Source organism: Cajanus cajan, chromosome 2 (genome assembly GCF_000230855.2).
Source record: "Cajanus cajan strain Asha chromosome 2, NIPB_CcT2T_4, whole genome shotgun sequence".
NCBI lineage: Eukaryota > Viridiplantae > Streptophyta > Magnoliopsida > Fabales > Fabaceae > Cajanus > Cajanus cajan.
Genome location: NC_138518.1, coordinates 70433073 through 70452948, shown reverse-complemented (window position 1 = coordinate 70452948; position 19876 = coordinate 70433073). Strand labels below are relative to the sequence as shown.

The 19876-nt window shown below is 32.8% G+C and overlaps 1 protein-coding gene across 2 annotated transcripts; it reads left to right on the top strand.

Annotated features, from left to right (window-relative positions):
• LOC109804810 (uncharacterized) lies at positions 1-14779 on the top strand. 2 transcript variants are annotated; one of them, XM_083068883.1, is made up of 15 exons: positions 1-160; positions 237-358; positions 793-1344; positions 1748-2962; positions 3085-3412; positions 3720-3978; positions 4087-4303; positions 4410-4765; positions 4844-5374; positions 7333-8533; positions 8626-8979; positions 9274-9511; positions 11293-13937; positions 14041-14204; positions 14283-14779. In XM_083068883.1, the coding sequence occupies exons 2-15, from the start codon at positions 245-247 to the stop codon at positions 14605-14607; spliced, it is 8499 nt and encodes a 2832-aa protein (XP_082925009.1). In that variant the 5' UTR covers positions 1-160; positions 237-244; the 3' UTR covers positions 14608-14779. The 2 variants fall into 2 exon arrangements, with proteins under 2 accessions (XP_082925009.1, XP_082925010.1); XM_083068884.1 differs by having other exon boundaries at positions 232-358.
• The last annotated feature ends 5097 nt before the right edge of the window (positions 14780-19876 follow it).

Here is a 19876-nt window from a genome sequence, read left to right as displayed (position 1 = left end):
CATTGAGTGTGAAGTGATTATTGCAAAACTCAAGCAAAAGCATGCAGTGAGAATCTTGAAAGTTGAAACTCCATTTTCTCTTTATCTTTGGGTTGGTTTTCTGTAAAGGCTCTTCTGTGTGCACGACGACAAATATAGTACGAGGATTCTTCCTTTGTTGGTAAGGAATCTATTTTTTGTGTATATTTTAGGGTCCATGTCAAAATTGTTTCTTGATCAAACCTTTTGTAGTGAAGGAAGCAGCATGAGACGAAGTTCAAACTTGAGGAGGAAAACTTTTGATGATCATGGCTTCGTAGACATTATATTTTCTTGGTCTCTTGAAGACATTTTCAATGAAGATCTTTACAAGGACATGGTCTGTTTATTTCCGTTAACTTCTTTTTTCATTATCTGTTTCCTAGTGTGAAAGTGAAAGTGTGAAACCGCTTAGTAACTGATTAACAAGTAATAAAAAAATCACCCTTATTTTTCTTTCCTTACCTAAATATGTTTGTGTGCAATGCCTTGAATTGAATTGGTTAGTTAAAAATGGGTTTAGTTTAGATTGGTTATCCATGTTCCATGCAGTTGACCGTTGACCGTCATCTTCCAACCACTTAACATCTGAGTTTGGTTTTGGTATTATGTTGTTTACCATTTACTTTAAGGACTAGTTGTTTTTACATTTAGTTTACTTTTTGTATACTTCAAACAAAATCATTCTAACTTATATACATTATTACTCAAATTTACAAAACTTGCTTGTAGGTTCAATTTTAAAATGAGTTTCTTACTGTGTACATTTTACAGGTGAAACCTATTGATCTATCGTTCAATTCTGTTCAGCATTATTTTGGGTCCTATGTGTACCCCTTGTTGGAAGAAACTCGGGCACAGTTATGCTCAAGCATGGAAATCCTAACCAGTGCCCCTTTTGCTGAAGTAATTTCTCTTGAGGAGGCCAGCTCTCGTGGTGATGCACTCTACAATGTTAGAACTGACGGTTGGAAAAACAGGTTCTCTGGTCATGGAAAAGAGCTGTATAAAACATTGTCTGGAGATGTTTTTATTTTGGCTGATTTTAAACCTGAAACTGTCAATGATTTACAAAGGGAGGGAAGGACATGGACTCTTGTAGTATCAGCTGGGGTTGCTGAGGAGGAGAGTGAGAATGATGACCCTAATATCATGTCCACTTTTAAAGTTGCTGCACCTAAAGAAATTGACATCAATGAAGAAGGGCAAAAGTCTTTGTTTATAGTATTTTTGACTAATATTATCCCTGATAGAAGAATATGGAGTGCACTGCACATGTCAAGAAATTCAAAGCTAATCAAGAAAATTTTATGCGCTGGTGGTTTGGTAAGAAAGTTAATATTATATTACAGTTTTAAGTCAATATTTCAAATTTTAATTTATACTGTAATGAAGTGATAAGCTGTTGTCATCACTCTTACTGAGTTAACCTATATCAAAACATAACACTGCGATGATGTTCTGGTTATTTTAATATTAAGTGTTATTAATTGACGATTGTCTATTATAGTCATAGTTATTTCTATCACCTTTTACAAAGTAGAGAGTGGGAAGCCATATTGTGATATATGTAATATCTTAGGATTCATAGCAACAATATGAAATGTTTATAAAATTGGTAGTGGCATTTACTCTTTGATCGTTATGGAGACTATGTGGCACTTTCAAGTAGGACATTTTCTTAAAATTTACTTATTGCTACAACTAATGGATATGTGATGGGGCGCAGGTTGAGGAAAGTTGTGATTACTGCTCTCTACAGACAGATGCTGTAAAGGGTGACAAAACGTATCAAAGGTTATCATCAGAGTTGAATGAGTCTCAATATGAGGCAATTTGGGCGTGCCTATCTTCCTCCCAGTGCCATCATAAGTCTACTGTAGATCTCATTTGGGGTCCACCAGGAACGGGAAAAACCAAAACTCTGGGCACGTTGCTTTTTGCTCTTATGAAGATGAACCATAGGACTCTTGTCTGTGCCCCCACAAATGTTGCCATTAAAGAAGTGGCATTTCGTGTCTTGAGCATGGTGAGAGAATCATTTGATAGAAACTCTGATGCTTTGTTCTGTGCATTAGGAGACATGGTATTATTTGGGAATCATGAGCGGCTCAAAGTTGGTGCAGATATTGAAGACATATATTTGGATCATCGTGTCAAGCAGCTCATAATATGCTTTGCACCACGTACTGGTTGGAGATGTTGTTTTACTTCAATGATTGATTTTCTTGAAAATTGTGTTTCCCATTATCATATATTCATTGAAAATGAATTGAGAAAGAAGCAAGAACAGGTTGATGATAATAATATATGCAAGGCAAAAGACGACAACACTTCAGATTGTAGCAAGAGGATGCACAAATCTTTTCTTGAGTTTGTGAGAGAAAGATTTCTTTCTATAGCAGTGCCACTCAAAGACTGTATTTCTATCTTGTGTACTCATATTGCTAGAAGTTACATTTTGGACCATAACTTTGAAGATTTGGTTTGCCTTATTCACAAAGTTGCTTCCTTTGAAGCATTGCTGTTACAAACTAATATTGTTTCTGAAGTATTGGAAAAGCTTTTTTCTCCTCCAGAAGAGCTAGATAGTTCCATCGAGTCATCTGTGGGTGTTGAATACTTGTTGTACAAGAGCAGAACTGAATGCTTGTCTTTTTTAAGAACCGCTAAAAGTTCACTTGATGATCTCAAGCTGCCAAATACTATGAATGAAGAATCAATTAGAGAGTTTTGTTTACGATCATCATCATTAATATTTTCTACAGCATCTAGTTCCTTTAAGCTGCATTCTGTTGTCATGGAGCCATTGAAGGTTTTGGTGATTGATGAAGCTGCACAGTTGAAGGAATGTGAATCAATCATACCCCTGCTACTTCCAATCATAGACCATGTCGTTCTTGTTGGAGATGAATGCCAGCTACCAGCAATGGTTGCAAGTAATGTATGTACATGCTACTTTATTTTCAATTTTCATTATCCTTGGTTCGTACATTTTAACCTTCTGAAGCCTAGAAAGTTTTGCAATGCTAATTAATATTTATGCCTGTCCTTGTTCTGTCTAAGGTGGCTTTTGAAGTTGGTTTTGGAAGAAGCCTATTTGCGAGGCTGAGCTCTCTGGGTCATCCAAATCACTTTCTCAACATACAGTACAGGATGCATCCAGCAATAAGTTCATTTCCAAATTCACACTTCTATTTAAACCAAATTCTTGATGCTCCAAATGTTGTGAGAAAGAACTATAGAAAGCAATATCTCCCAGGGCCAATGTTTGGACCATATTCCTTTATAAATGTAGTTGGTGGCAGTGAAGAGTTTGATGATGCTGGACGAAGTCGGAAAAATGTGGTTGAAGTAGCAGTTGTGATGAAAATAATTAAAAATTGTTTTAAAGGTTCGTGTATGTATGTGAAATCTATCATGTGTATTTTCATTTTCCTTGAAAAGGAATATACCAGTCAAAAGTGAATGTTTTTCATTGATTTCAAAACTACTTTGTTGTATTTGGCTTAATGTTTAGCAGGTGATAGTTTAAGTAATATCCGGATCAACTATGTAGTGTTTTTAAGGGAAATTTTTTTTCTAGAAATGTGTATGATAAATGTGTGAAATATACTAGATATTTTAATTTTTGTTTTTAAATAACTTTGTTAATATACACATTTTCTAAGTAATATATGCCCTTCTTTTACCCTATGCAGCATGGCGTGACTCCAAGGAGAACCTCAGTATAGGTGTAGTGTCTCCCTATGCTGCCCAAGTTGTAGCAATACAGGATTTACTTGGAAAGCAGTATGATAGTTACCATGGATTTGATGTAAAGGTAAAAACCATTGATGGTTTCCAGGGTGGAGAGCGGGATGTTATTATATTATCAACTGTCCGAACCAATTGCAGTACTACTTCACTTCAATTTATCTCCAATCACCAGAGGACTAATGTTGCTCTCACAAGAGCTAGGTAGAGCTTACTATGTACTATTCGTTTTTGCATTTGTTTTTTGTGCGAAAATAAAATTTGTATTAGTCTTGACACATGGAGTAATGTTTGCACTTTGATATTGAACAGGTACTGTTTGTGGATTTTGGGAAATGAAAGGACCTTGTCAAAGGAGGAAAATGTTTGGAAATCTTTGGTTCATGATGCTAAAAAGCGTCTATGTTTCTTCAATGCTGATGAAGACAAGGATTTGGCAAAAAGCATCTGGGACACCAAGAAAGAGTTGGATCAATTAGATGATTTACTTAATGCAGATAGTTTTCTTTTCAAAAACTCCAGGTGGAAGGTATTTGTAATCTCATTCTTGTAATTTTACTTTTTGTTCTTTTTGCCGATTTTCTGATCAGGTGTCTGACCTTTTAGATCACATTCCCGCCTTGTGTTTATTGCAGGTTCTTTTCAGTGATATCTTCCTTAGATCATTTAAGAAACTGCGATCAGAGCAGACTAAAAAGTCAGTTGTTAGCCTTTTGCTCAAACTCTCCAGTGGGTGGAGACCTAAAAGGATGAAAGTGGACTTACATTGTGGAAATGGAACATCACGGATATTGAAGCAATTCAAAGTTGGAGGTCTCTTTGTTATTTGTTCAACAGATATAGTAAAAGAATCAAGGTATACTCAAGTTTTGAAGATATGGGATGTACTGCCTCTAGAGGATATTCCAAAATTAGTGAAGCGTCTGGATAGTATATTTGGAAGCTACAGTGATGAATTTATAAGTCGCTGCTGTGAGAAATGCACAGAGGGGTAAGTTTTATAAGTTACATTCAGTTAGACCTAAACTGTTATAGCTGACTGATATCATGTGTTTTGCTTCTCTTCTAGGAATTTGGAGGTCCCAGTAAGTTGGGAAAAAACAATTGAGATCATTAAATTTAAGAATCTTTATAATGATGGAAATGATGCTGAATTAAGTGGTTGTGATCAAAGAATTTATGTGGAGAACTCAAAGGTTGAGGAGAGCTTGTTATTGATGAAATTCTACTCCTTATCATCAGTTGTAGTTGGCCACTTGCTGTCTGATCGCAACAGTGATGAATTGGATCTTCCATTTGAAGTGTCAGATGAAGAATATGAAATAATCCTCTTTCCTAAAAGTACATTTGTATTGGGTCGCTCTGGTACTGGAAAAACCACTGTTTTGACTATGAAGTTATTTCAAAAGGAGAGCAAGCATCATATGGCTGTTGAAGAAACATATGGAATTAACACTGCTTCAGTTCCTTGTTTGAATCGTGATAAAGAGTATAAAGAGAGTTCTGCTGTGAATGATAGGCCTGTCTTGCACCAGTTATTTGTTACAGTGAGTCCTAAATTATGTCAAGCAGTAAAACATCACGTTGTGCGATTGAAAAGGTGCGGAACTTCTACTATAGAATAGACAATATGCTTTTCTTTCTCATAGTTGATGAGTGACAGGTAACAAATGTTGAATTTGACATTATCTGGCAATCTCTGGATTAATCCCTTCTGTATTTCTTAATTCTTACCATTACCGATTTGTCTATTTGTCTTCTCTTTGAAATATTTGAATTTATTGAAAGGGAACGTTTGTATTGATATATTAGATACATGCAAACTTGAAAATAATTTATTCGGAGATTTTTTGTATTGTTATATTTTCTCCATTTTTTTATACATGTAGGTTGTGGAATAAGTTTTCATGTGGAAAAAGAACTGGATCAAAATTTGGGGTTCTGTCAATATGAAGGATATAACACTGTTATGTGATTGTTTAGTATATAGAGGATTTCATGAAATGCAATAGTTCAATGAAAAGATTTATTTATTTTTTTTTCATTTTGTTATGAAATTAGCAACTTATGCTGTCATTGATTGTAGTATTTTTCTTTTTTTTTTTTTGTATCAATATCTTATACAATTGTCTTGTTGGCCAAGTGGAGGGAAGGGGGGATTGGGAGAGATGGTCATTTATGAGTTTTTACTTTTTAAACAACTAATATGTTATAATATACTATATGACACCCCAACAAATTTAAATGTAGTTATTATGAATCAAATATAAGAATTTTAAACAGAATTTAGTTTTATTGAAATACAGTGTATTAAAAACGGTAATATGATTTATTGTCATGTTCAGGGATCTACCTTCCTAGATGATAATTTTATAGATAACTTAAAAGCTTAACTTAATCCATTAATAGTTTTATTTTAAACAAAAGAATTTTTAGACTAACTTGTACTAGAGACTAAATTTGTAGAGTTATGTGGTTGTAAAATATAATCTATTACCTTACTAGTTAAGTCATAAAAGCAACAACAAAATATTCAGGGAAGAATCTTGTTTGTCACAATCTCAAGTAATCATCTGTTTGTTTTGTTTGCGACTCTTACAATGTTAAATCACTTTAGTGGTGAAGCATTGAATAATTTGAGTATAATTTTCTTTGGATATTATTCATTAATTCTGAAATATAAATAATAATATATAAATATTTTTTACTTTTTTTTTAATAGTCTATTTGTGTTGAAATATAGTTGTTTTACTTTATTTATTTCAAGTTCTTTTTTGTAAAGGTTAAAGTTTTTTTTTTTCTTTCATTCATATTTGTTGATTGATATGACTTTTAGAAATGCAAATTGTTTAATTGAAATAGATTTTATTACAAAATAAACCTTCATTTGTTTCATTAGTCAAAAGATAGGTTATTGATAAAGATTTACCAATTTTATTTTTTTAATCAATAAAAAGGTTTTATTATTTTTTGTCATGGGTAGTTGTTGATCAGTAATTTTTTGTAAATGTATATTATTCAGATTATAAGACGTTTTATTACAAAAATGAGCATTATTGACTTGATGTACTCTACCAATTTTTTTTTATTTTATTTCTTCTTTCCGATGTTATAGTTTGGGTATATTTTGTTATTTGTGGATCAGTATGTTTTCTAGAAATACATATTATTTTGATTAAAAGAAGTTAAATTACAAACTGAACCTTCATTCATTTTCTTGGAATTGCTGCTCTCGACCTTGGTAAGATAAAATCTTTGGTTTCACCCTTATTTTGACTGCATGAGTCACAATTGTGGTAGTGAATTGCTTGATATAATGCATGTGAAATGTCTTTTATGAGATTATGAATTTTTTGTTTTGTTATTTGTACAAGATAGCATGTAATAATAGTATTTAAAAGTTCTTAATTCCAGATATCATTAGATTATAACATGTGGAGTTCCTTTGAAATAATTTTGTTCTCATGTTTCACTCATTTCACTTAATTTCATTTATTTCATAGTTTTTATTCGTAGTTAGTTTGATATTAACGTTATTTGACCTTGTTATGCATACAGATTTATATGTGGTGCGAATATTTCTGTTGACAGCAGTTCAATTGAGGAAGATATTGTTGATGTTGATACATCAATACAATTTAAGAATATGCCAGACTCTTTTATGAATCTTCCTATTGACTCATATCCCCTTGTGATAACATTTCAGAAGTTTCTAATGATGCTTGATGGGACTGTGGGGGTTTCCTATTTTGAGAGATTTAGTGACTTATCTTCTGATGATCAGAATCTTGGTGTAAGATCTGTTGCTTTGGAAACATTCATTAGGAAGAAAGAGGTGACTTATGACAGGTTTGATTTGTTATATTGGCCCCATTTTAACTCCCAGTATACAAAGAAACTTGATTCCTCCAGAGTGTTTACTGAAATCATATCCCATATAAAAGGAGGTATGCAAGCTGTGGAGTCTAGTGAAGGTAAGCTAAGCCGCGAGGAATATCTTTCACTGTCTGAAAACCGTGCATCAAGTTTAATCAAGCAGAAAAGAGATATCATATATGATATTTATCATAGTTATGAGAAAATGAAGATGGATAGAGGGGATTTTGATTTGGCTGATATTGTAATTGACCTTCATCGTCGGCTCAAAATAAACAGATATGAGGGTGATGAGATGCACTTCGTGTATATTGATGAGGTGCAAGATTTAACCATGAATCAAATTGCTTTATTCAAATATGTTTGCAAGAATGTAGATGAAGGTTTTGTTTTCTGTGGAGATACAGCACAAACTATTGCAAGGGGAATTGATTTTAGGTTCCAAGATATAAAATCTCTCTTTTACAGGAAATTTGTGCTAGAATCAAAGGGAAGCACATATAATCAAGGAAAAGTGAAAGGGAAAACTTCAGATATTTTTTTATTGAATCAGAACTTTCGCACTCATGCAGGAGTGCTCAAACTATCCCAGAGCACCATTGAACTTCTTTTTCGTTTTTTCCCTCATTCTATTGATGTTTTGAAACCTGAGACCAGTTTGATATATGGGGAAGGTCCAGTGGTTCTTGAATGTGGAAGTAGAAAAAATGCAATTGTAACTATTTTTGGCAATAGTGGACATGTGGGTGGGAAAATTGTTGGATTTGGTGCAGAGCAAGTAATTTTAGTACGAGATGATTCTGCCCGTAAGGAAATTTTAGACTATGTGGGGAAACATGCTCTTGTTTTAACCATTTTAGAATGCAAAGGGCTTGAGTTTCAGGTTGTTATAAAAGCATCTTATCGGATTTTTTTCTATTGTATATGTTAATTAATGTTGTGTAATTTTTTTTAACTGACGTGTTTTTTTTATAGGATGTGTTGCTATTCAACTTTTTTAGCTCTTCACCTTTGAAGAATCGATGGAGAGTGATATATGAGTATATGAAGGAACAAGATATGCTGGAACCTACTGAAATTAAGTCGTGTCCAAGTTTCAATGATTCCAAACACAATCTCTTGTGCTCTGAACTTAAGCAGCTATATGTGGCTATAACTCGTACAAGACAGAGATTGTGGATATGTGAGAATATAGAGGAGTACTCTAGACCCATGTTTGATTATTGGAGAAAAAAGGGTCTGGTACAATTTAAAGAACTGGATGGTTCACTTGCTCAGGCAATGAAAGTTGCTAGTAGTCCAGAAGAATGGAGGTCACGTGGCAAGAAGGTTGTTTTTATAATCAACCGTTATATTCATTGTGCTTTAATAGAAATGAATTAAAATAACACATCATGCTGTTTTTTCATTAGATTGAATGATTGTTTATTGTTGTCTCGTGAGGTTGTTCATTTTTGTTTGCTTTGAACTTTACATATTAAATATACCTCATAAATTGGATGTAATATCTCTAATAGTTTGTTACTATTAGGAATAAATCAAATTATTTCAGTGCACTTCTTCTGTCTAGCAATTTTGTTTATCTACAAATGATATTGAATCAATTTGATTGTTCCTTTGCAGCTATATTATCAAAATAACTATGAGATGGCAACAATGTGTTTTGAAAGAGCAGGGGATTCTTACTGGGAGAGAAAGTCTAAGGCTGCTGGTCTTAGGGCAAATGCAAACCGTTTGCGTGATTTGAATTCTGAGGATGCAAATGCAATGCTTAGGGAAGCTGCTGAAATTTTTGAAGGCATAGGAATGGCTGAATCTGCTGCTCAGTGTTTTTCTGATTTAGGGGATTACGAAAGAGCTGGTATGAACTTGATCTTTTGCATCCATGTTTATATTTTAATGTCATTTGCTTATAAAATATTTTGCTAGTTTTGGTTGTTATGAATTAAGAAATCAGTTTATAAAGTATCTTACATGGTCATGTTTTGCATTCGTTGGCTGTGGATACCCAGGTTGCAGATTGGAACCAGCTCAATAACAGAAAAAAAAAAAATTCATTTCACTAATTAATATAAATGTTGGAACTGATAAATACAAGTCTGAGATGTAGTCCTATGATGTACATATTAAATACACAAATATTTACTTTTATATGATGTGGCCATGTGGGATTGGGAAGCTTTTTCATTGTGTTTTTTCCTCGTTCTCTATTTTGTTCTTTTTTATGAGGGTTCCATTTTTTCTTTCTTCATCTTAATAATTTTATTTTATGTAGAAGGAAAAAAAAAATCCGCAGTTGTAACTCACTGTTATGTCTTATGTTCGATATGTGTTATTGCATTGCATACTATAATAAATCAATTTACTTTGAGTATTGAGTACTGTCTTTTATTGTACAAATTCATATTTTTGAACTTTTGTTGTACTTTACCTTGCCTATTTATGTACATTGATTGATAGTTTTTTTTTTCTAAACCATTTGCACAAATGAAATTGAATAAATACTTGTTGTTTGTTCTTACTTCTTACTTTCTTTTATGTATACGTAGGGATTATGCTAATGCTAGATACATGTCTATTTTTTTTTAAGTTTAAATATATTTTTATTCCCTGTAAAATAGATGATTTTTATTTTGGTTCCTGAGAAAAAAAATTCTTTGTTTTTCATCTTTCTAAAATTTATAAACATTGTTTTCAATTCTTGTAAAATGAGTAAATTTTGGATTTAATTCCTGTAAAATATTTTTCTTTGATTTTCATTTCTCTAAAATCTAAACTCATTATTTTTAGTTCTTAATGATCATTTTAAGATAGATAAATAACATTCATTTTAAGGATTTATAAAATTCTTTAGAGATGTTAAATATCTATATGATATTGGTAATGGTTGTAGACTTGTAGGTAACATATAAGAAGGTTACTTAACCTTTTAATAAATAAAAAATAGTTAAAAATGATCACATAAAAATCAGAGACTAAAAAAAATAGTTACAATTTTATAGCGATTAGAAAACAAAGAAAATATGTTTTCTGGGCATACTAAAGTGCAGCAAAATATGAAAGGCTTATTCAGATAATGGGTCTGTTTGTTTAAACTTTTTTTAATAATTTTTTATAAATAAAAAATAAGCACTTTTTATTTTTTGATTTAAAAAAAAAAAAAAAAAAGAAGCTATTTTCTGCTTTTTAGAAGCAAGTCTTGTCTACTTCTTAAAAAATTGTTTTTTTATAAAAACATTTATTTAGAATCACTTCTTTTTAACTTTAAGCAAACGGATTCAATATAAAAGTTTGTTTTAGTACAAAATATATGGATGAGAATCTAATATCACTTTTTTAATGTTAAAGTACCTAATTGTCCCTATTCAAGTCATATGAGTGTTATTTTATTACATCGTTGAAGATGAATGCATTTCATCATTTTCCAAGGCAAAATTTCTGTCAACATTCTGTAGAAGGGGAAAAACCCATGCCATGGGAGGCAAATTTTCCTTTTCTCTCTTTGTTTTAGTCATCGACTCATAAATAACATATTCATGTTTATTTTTTCATTCTTATCTACACGTTTTTTTCGCATTCTCATATTTATGCTTCATTGGAAATTAATCTACGATATTAATCTTGTTTATGCTAACATAACAGGGAAGCTCTATTTGGAGAAATGTCAAGAGCCTGATTTGAAAAGAGCTGGGGATTGTTTTTACTTGGCGGGTTGTTATGAAGTTGCAGCTCGAGTGTATGCAAGAGGCAGTTTCTTCACGGATTGTTTGAATGTTTGTGCAAAAGGAGGGTTGTTTGACATTGGCTTGTATTACATTCAACATTGGAAACAGAATGAAAATGCTGACAATTGTATAGTAAAATGTCATGAACTACACACAATAGAACAAAAATTTCTGGAAAGTTGTGCTCGTAATTACTTTGACCGTAAAGATACCAGAACCATGATGAAATTTGTTAAAGCTTTTCATTCAATGGATTTGAAGCGCCAGTTCTTACAATCTTTAAATTTACTTGATGAGCTTCTTGTGTTAGAAGAAGAGTCAGGGAACTTTGTGGAGGCCGTAAACATTGCTAACATGATGGGTGATGTTCTACATGAGGTTGATCTACTTGGTAAAGCTGGTAAATTCATGGAAGCTTGTGAACTTATGCTGTTGTATGTACTCGGGAATTCTCTTTGGTCCGCTGAAAGTGAAGGATGGCCCTTAAAGCAGTTTAAACATAAAGATGGGCTTTTGAGTAGAGCATTATCATTTGCAAAGGAAGAGTTGAGCATCTTTAATGTGATTGCATCTACTGAAGCTGAGATATTATCAAATGAGCATAAGAGCATTTTTGAGACGGTCAATCATTTGATATCTTCTCGCACATATGGGAGTATCAAAGGTGAAATATTATGTTTGTGGAAGCTTTTGGATGCTCATATTCATCTGAACTCCTCCAAGTTTGTCTGGCTAGACAATTTAATTGATGATTCTGTGGAAGAAATGATATCGAAGAATCAATTTTCTGTTGATACATTGTTTCATTGTTGGACATGTTGGAAAGATAACATTGTTCGAATATTAGAATCTCTTCCAAATCTCAAATCTCAAGATATTCACCATAATAGCAGTTATGGAATGTTTGCGTTGAATTATTTGGGTGTTCGGAAGCAAACTTCTAATTTTAATGACATTTACATCTTGCTCATCCCTGAAGCTACTTGGGTGAAAAAACTGGGTGATAGATTTCTAAAGAAGAAAGGAAGGCTAGTTTCAGTTGATGTTCATGATTTAGTTTCTGCTGCTCAGAGCTATTGGTCTTTACAGTTTCTTTCTGTTGGCATGAAGGTCTTGCACATCCTTGACTCACTCTACAAATTTTCTGTTAATAAAGCTCTTTCAGAATTTTGTCAATTCAGGTCTTTGTTGCTGATCTATGAGGTTTCCAAATTTCTCCTAGAATCCAAATTTTTTAACTTCAGCCATGATAACTTGATAACATTGGGGAAATTTTACAGAAGTCCAATTGAGTGTTCATTGCGCTATTTAGTTCCTCTAGACTGGGGGAAATCACTATTAAAAGACATGGTTTCTCTTAGAACAACAAAAACTTGTAAGGATTTGGTTCAGGATGTGATCTATGAAAGCATTAATCGGAAAGATAAGCATAGGCTGACTTATGGTCAAATTGGACGCATGGTAGTCATGATTCTTGGTACAGCTAATCTAAAAGGTGAACTGTTCATGAACATTTTGTCAAGATTTAAAGATAATCCAGCTTGGGAAGAGTTCATTAGTGGCTTGCAATTAAATTCAGCTAAGGGAAATTCACCAGGCAATGAAGCTTTTTACGAGAGGCAGTGCATGCATGATGTTTTTAACCTATATGAAGCTTTGCGGTACACTTACAGTGTGAATTGGGCAAGAGAAGTTGACTATATATCTCCCAATTGTTTTATGTACCTCCTTGACCGCCTTTTGCTCTTAACATCATGCTGGAAGGGGATCATTTTTGCTACAAAATCATCTTTTGTTGAATGGCTCATTCATCAGGATGAAAATTCCCCTGCAAATTTGAGTTCATTGGCTAAGCTACAACCATGTTTTGAAAATGTCCATAATTTTATTTTTGCTGTCATTCGTGATCTTCTTTATGATCAAAATGGTACCATAAATTGGATAAGAAGGTCATACCTAGTCGAGGAAGATTATTTCCCGTTGTTTCTTCTGAGATTGGTTGTTTCATTATGTTTGCTTCATCTGAGCTCTGGAAAATGTTTAGAGTTGCTTCGCAATTTGTTGAAGAAGAACTATTTGATGTCTCGTCTGCCACCAGAATTTTGTAATGTTCTTAAGAGAGGAAGGAATCAGCTTGGTTTGAAAGTCTTTGCTGAAGCATTTAAATCGATTGACAATCCATTGGTTGTCGCCAGGTTCTGTAACACTTCTCCAGAAATGTTGTGTCCAGATGCTGTGTTTGTGGATTTAACAATGTGCCAAAGAAATCTTATATTTGAAGTATTGTTTCCAAATAGAGTTGACCGTGTGGATGAGGAAACTGCAGCGGTTGTAGAAGCTTCTGACTCGCTGTCTAAAGAGTTTCCTTCAAAAAACTGTTCCAGTTCTCCAAATAAAAGCTGTGTTCCTGTTCCAGATCAGACATCAGATAGTGGGATTACATATGATGTTAACATGTCTATTAATGGTGACTCTTTCTGGGCTATGTTGGAAAATTTACGGCTGGCAATTGATGAATTGGGTGTTGATGATAAGTTGTTACCTAATTTCACAATGATAATGGTAAGCCAAAAAATTTGATGTGTAATTAAATACATCATTAAAATGGGCTTCTATCACAGGTGTGTCTGACATATCTTTTGTTTTCGCATTTTCTATGCTCTAGGATACTTTGAACACTGGGTATGAGCGTTTAACTTGTTCTATACGTGGAAGCTTGTCACAAAACCCTGTTAACATTATTGAAAACAAAAATGATATGGAGGGATTGATGAGCTTGCTTGATGAAATGAAGCAACTTTCTTCCGCATTGACTGCCAGGTTCAAAATGTAAGCAACTCGCATTAATACAGCAAATATTTTTTTGCCACTTCTATCTTTAACCTTTTATTCTTCCCCTTTTTGCAGTGGTGATGCAGTGATTGAGAACCACATTCTAATTGAGGAACTCTGTAGGAGAATTCTTTCAAGACGAACAAAAGTAGGACCTATCTTGAATCAACTGTTTCTGCTGTCAATGATGAATAGCAATGTTGATTGTGAGCCATCACAAGCCAAAACTGCAGCGGCCAATGATGAACCTGAACAAAATGATTTGGAAGAATCAAAAGATAAGGTGTCCAAGAATTCGATAGGTTCCATCAACTTAGGACATGGAGACACCAAGGAAAATAATGCCAAGGGGAAGAAAAGCAAAAACAAGAAAGGCAAGGGAAAGAGAAAGGGTAAGTGAAGATGTACTTATGAAAATCTTGGTCAGATTTTTAATATATATCATGCAGATATGTAGGAATATTTGTGTTCAACCTTCAAACTGATTCTGGTTGATCTGTCCTTATTTTTTGCTTTCTTTGCTGTGGACCTTTTTTGATCTTTGACCATAAACGAAGAACTGTCTGGTTGAATCCTTTTGTAGTAATGTAGGACTCCCTTGAGCGTGTTTCATTGTAGTTAAGATAAGATGATGAGATCTTAAAAAAAAATTAAAAACTAACAAGAAATTGCTTTAGTGTTTATTTATAAGCTAGAAAGAACAATTAAAAAAAAAATTTAAATCACATAATATTAACTTGAACTACTAGGATTTGTTTAGTAGTGGAAGAATTAAGATAGTATACATGAGGTTTTAAGTTTAAATTTTATTGTATTTTCTAGGATTACTCGTTAAAAAATCACTATATTAATTTTGATAGAATAAATTTAAGTCATCCATTTTAAATGTGATTTTTTAATTAATCAACATCAACAAATGATCACATGACTTTTTAATTTATTATTGAGTATATAATATAATATTTTAATTATAATTTTCAAACATTTTATTAAAACTTAATTGGTCCTGTTTTAAAGATATTTTTTTTTGTATAAATAGTTTGAAAACTATTGTATTAAAATAAATAGTAGTTTTGTATATTGTTTTTAGAATTAAATAACCTTTAAATTTAATTTATATTCTTTCTTTTCAATCAAAAGTATTTATATTCATTTTATTTCTTATTTATTTTTCTTTATTTTTGTATTAAACACTTTCACTTTCTATATTTTTTTTTTTTCTCTACCAAACACTCCTTAAAATATCTTTACAGTATTAATGCATGTTTTCCAATTCTGTTGAACCCTAGAGTTCTGCCTCATGTAAACGTGAAGTATATATGCTGCATGCAAAATCACATTTGTACGTGTGGGAAAATTAGGCCATTTTAAGTCGAGTTTCATTCTTTGATTTTGTAAAAAATAAAAATAGTGCAACTTGTAAGTTGTAAGTGGTGAGGAGAATTATTTATGAAAGTAACGAAAAAAGTGAGATGCTTTTATATGAAAACAAAAAGACATGGTATTTCCATTAAACTTGAAAGTCCCCACTGCCACTCCCAAAAGCTTTGTTGGATTCCACGGAAAAAGGAGAAACGGAAATCAACCCAATATTTCGTTTTTTCTATGCTTCGACTGCTCCAACAAGGATGGAAACAAAGGATATAAAACACAAAAATATTCTCATTTATATCACATCCCATTCTTTATATAGGATGTTTACACCATTTCTCCAAAAAAATATTGTTTATATCTTTTAATACATATTTTATTCTTTTTTTTTCACAAGTGAACAAGGAAAAAACTATACTTTTTTTTTAATTTTTTTTTCATCAAACTTAAAATTAGTCTTTATAATTATTTTTCCTTTCTTTTCTATCTTTTTTCTTTCCTTTGTCATAACCTCACTGGTATAATTTTTAATATAGGTACAAATATCTTCTTCTATAGATAATTCTACTTGAGTGAAGGAAAATTTATATGAACAAAGCTCTTCCATCTTATTATTTAACGTTAAACTTAAAATTACTAATAAATCTAAATAATTTCACACCGATTGATCTACAAGATCAATAGTACTTTTATAATCTTATTGTTTAGAGAATTGCAATAATAATTTAAAGGCTAAATTGACGCATAAAAATAATAATAATTTTAAAATTCTTGTTATAATTATATATACAAATTAAAATTTTAAATATATTTTTAGACTCTTAAATTTAAAAATAAATTTATTTTTAATTCTTTATATTTATAATTAATCTTTTTAATCCTATAATTTTTAAATATTTATTTTAATTCATAAATCACTAGCATATTTAAAAATAAAAAATCAAAATAATTATGTTATATTTTTATTGATAGAGATATTATTATATAGATTTATTATGACAATATTTTAAAAATTCTCTAAAAAAAATTAAATTTAAAAACTAAAATAAGATTTTAAAAAATTAAAAAGATTAAAAATATAATTTTAAATGAAGGAAAAATAAATAATTTTATCTTAAATTTAAAAGGAAAAAAAAATATAAACTTAGATTAAATTATCGAGGATATATACAACATGTTTTTCATTACTTGGAAGGATATTTTCTCTTTCTTCTTGTTGAGGTTTCCGTTGAAGTACTTTTATTATAGTTATAGATTAGTTTACTTCCCTTAACGGACTCAAACACGGCAAATATATCGACCATACAAGTAGTAAAAATATCGTATCCACAGGGATTAGAAGGTAAATTAAGCATTCATTGACTACTCGTGACTTGAGAACAATTCCAATTTATATAAATATGAATTAAAGAACAAAACTACTGGAATTGTTAAAAACACACAAATAATTGATTTAGATTGGAAAAGGGTAAGAAATGGTTAAATGGAAACATGAGATTGTGGGGGTTAGACTTCACCAAACAAATTACTACTGAATCCTAGAGCTCTTGTTACATCTATTGCTCAGTCAACCATAAATTTACTCAGACCTAATCCCTTAGAGAATGAGCCTAGGTGCAAAATATTGAATATCAATCCCTTGAGTACCCAATACATACACCCGCATTACCGATTAGGGTTTAAGACTACTAATGGGTCAAGCCCTATCCCTAGGTACAATCCCCACTAGGCATATGTTCAGAACTAGTTTCAAGGATATTTCCCAATACTCAATGAAACCTTAAATCATGCAAAGGGTGATCAAGGCAAAGCAAGCATTAAGCATGGAATCATACACAACAAAGAATGGAACAACACACATATATATCATTAAACACAAAAGAGGATTACAATAGAGTTTGTTGATTACATCTAACCCCAATACAATGGATAGAACCTCTCAAAACAAAGAGGGGAAAACTAAAATAGAGATGGAAGAGGAAGTGAAGAACCGAAGGAATGATCCATACATGGTCGTTCCCAAGCCCTGGGAATCCCTTCCGCAGCTCCTGGAGGCGCCCCTGCGTGAATGAGGGAGAAAACCCTCGAAATTTTCCTTAAATGGGAGGCTGGGGAGGCAGATTAGAGTTACCGCGCCCGGCGCGAAATAAGTCGCGCCTGGCGCAATTCCATTTGCGCGTCTCTCATTTCTCTACCCTGTGGCGCACCCGGCGTGGGTAAAACTGCGCCCGGCACGATGACTTCCAGAGAGTGAGAGACCTCTATTTCATGCCCGCCCGGCGCGGGTAACACTGCACCCGGCGCGGGAGCCTTCTCTGCTCCTTAATTCTTTAATTTTTCCATTCCTATAGCCCTTGTATCCTCAATTCTCTATCTGAATACCTGCATATACAAAATAAATCAAAAGAGAACAATTATCATGCAATGGTGCAAAGAATGGAAGAAATTGTTTACTAATTCTTATCTAAAAATAAGTATAATTTAAGCCCAACAAATTTCCCCAAACTTAGAACCTTGCTTGTCCTCAAGCAAAAAGTAATTAATCTAGCAAATAACAAGCAATGCATGTGTATAATTCCTTATTCCTAGTTCACTTGTAATTTCTTTTCACAAGCATGAACCTTGAACGAACTTTCAGCCACAATTATTGCAATGGAACATGACAAGGTGCAAACAAAAGTTTCAAAAGAGATCAAAGAGCTGAGAAAAGTTAATGACTATCTATGAATGCATCCTCACTAGGAAAGTGTTTCTCTCTATGCACACTAGTGTATAGGGGTGAGTGTTTCTCTCATATCTACTACTCACGCCACAAGATTCAACTTTGCTCTTTGTTTCCAAATGAAACCAATGATAATACAAATGCAGGCATTTATCACAAGGGCTTTGGTAGGGCAATCTGGGTTAATTAGGGTTAAGCATAACAGTTTCATGGTTTTTCAAGGAATGAGGGTGCTATAGCTTAAGAGAGTAATTAAAATTTTTACAATGATACCCTTCTCCATACCCCATTATAACATTCTGGCACAGGCCGTCAACCAGATCCAGCCATTAGCCTTTATGTGATGCATCTGTACACTTTTGCATCTTATTTAAAATTATTTTTTTATTTATTTTTATTTATTTTTTATTTTTTTATTTATTTTTTATTTTTTATATATATCAACACATTTATTGGTTGACCACATACTTCTTCTTTCCTAAATTTCCTCATTCTTCAACTCCCCCAAACTTGTTTGATATCATCAATATACTCTCTTAACCAGAACAAAGGTTATGGTTAATTTTTCACTGGTTAGGATAAGTGGAAGGTTAAGTGTTTAGGTTTAGGAAGTTATGGGTCAAATGAAAAATAAATATGGCTTTTTGGCTTAGATGGTTATCAAAATATAGAAATGCCTTGATCATGTAAATGCACTACACTAGCAAACCACCCGGTAAACTCAAGCAAAGTCTATCATGCAACTCAAGTGTAGTTTCTCTCATCAGTATTTAGGCTCAGACCTCACCCGGTTGGCATCCACAGATTATCAAACTCAGCTCAGTCAATGATCAACATTGAAACTCGTATGCAACATATCATGAACTAAAGCTCTAATATGACTTGAAAATGTTTAAAGTACACACACCATAAACATCAAGCAAACCTCAATCCAGAATTGATCACATGCAAAACAAGTATTCAACAAGATTAAAAACCATGCTCTAGCAGGATATTCACAAAAAGATGAACCAACCAGAGTAATCCAAAAACAATTAAAATACTGAAAATAATAAACAGAAAAATAAATTACAAACGGAGGTAAACTAAGGTGAGCTCCATCTGTTTCCATCCAATCTGGTCATCATCCTCAGTAGGTGCTCCACCACACCTGCATTAGCAGCTCCACTCCCCCAAGCTTACAAGCCTGGTCTCTAGGCCAATCAGTATATACCTGAAAGTCCTAATAACCAGAAATAATGAAGGAGTATAATCATGTAAGAACATGGTGAGCATGACAATTAAACACAGTAATGACCAGGCAATAATAGAAAAAATGAAGAACAACCTTAGACCAAAATTAATCACACAAAAACATGCTTAAAAATAGATAAAAATATGGGTTTCAGGAGGGTGTGCGCCGGGCGCAGCACAGGCGCGCCGTGCTTCATATAAGTAAAATCCAACGAGGTTCCAAATCTGATATCGCACCGGGCGTGGCTGATGTCGCGCCGGGCGTGGTGGTTCCAGAGACCAAATTTTGAGTATTGTGCCGAGCGCGTCAGGGGCGGCTCGGCGCGGTACTCTGATATGGTCA

Excerpts from the sequence above, each read along its gene's own strand:
- LOC109804810 (XM_083068883.1), top strand. The coding sequence starts at position 245 with ATGAGACGAAGTTCAAACTTGAGGAGGAAAACTTTTGATGATCATGGC. Across the intron at positions 3,979-4,086 it reads GTTGCTCTCACAAGAGCTAG|GTACTGTTTGTGGATTTTGG; the intron begins GTAGAGCTTACT and ends GATATTGAACAG. Across the intron at positions 8,980-9,273 it reads GGAGGTCACGTGGCAAGAAG|CTATATTATCAAAATAACTA; the intron begins GTTGTTTTTATA and ends GTTCCTTTGCAG.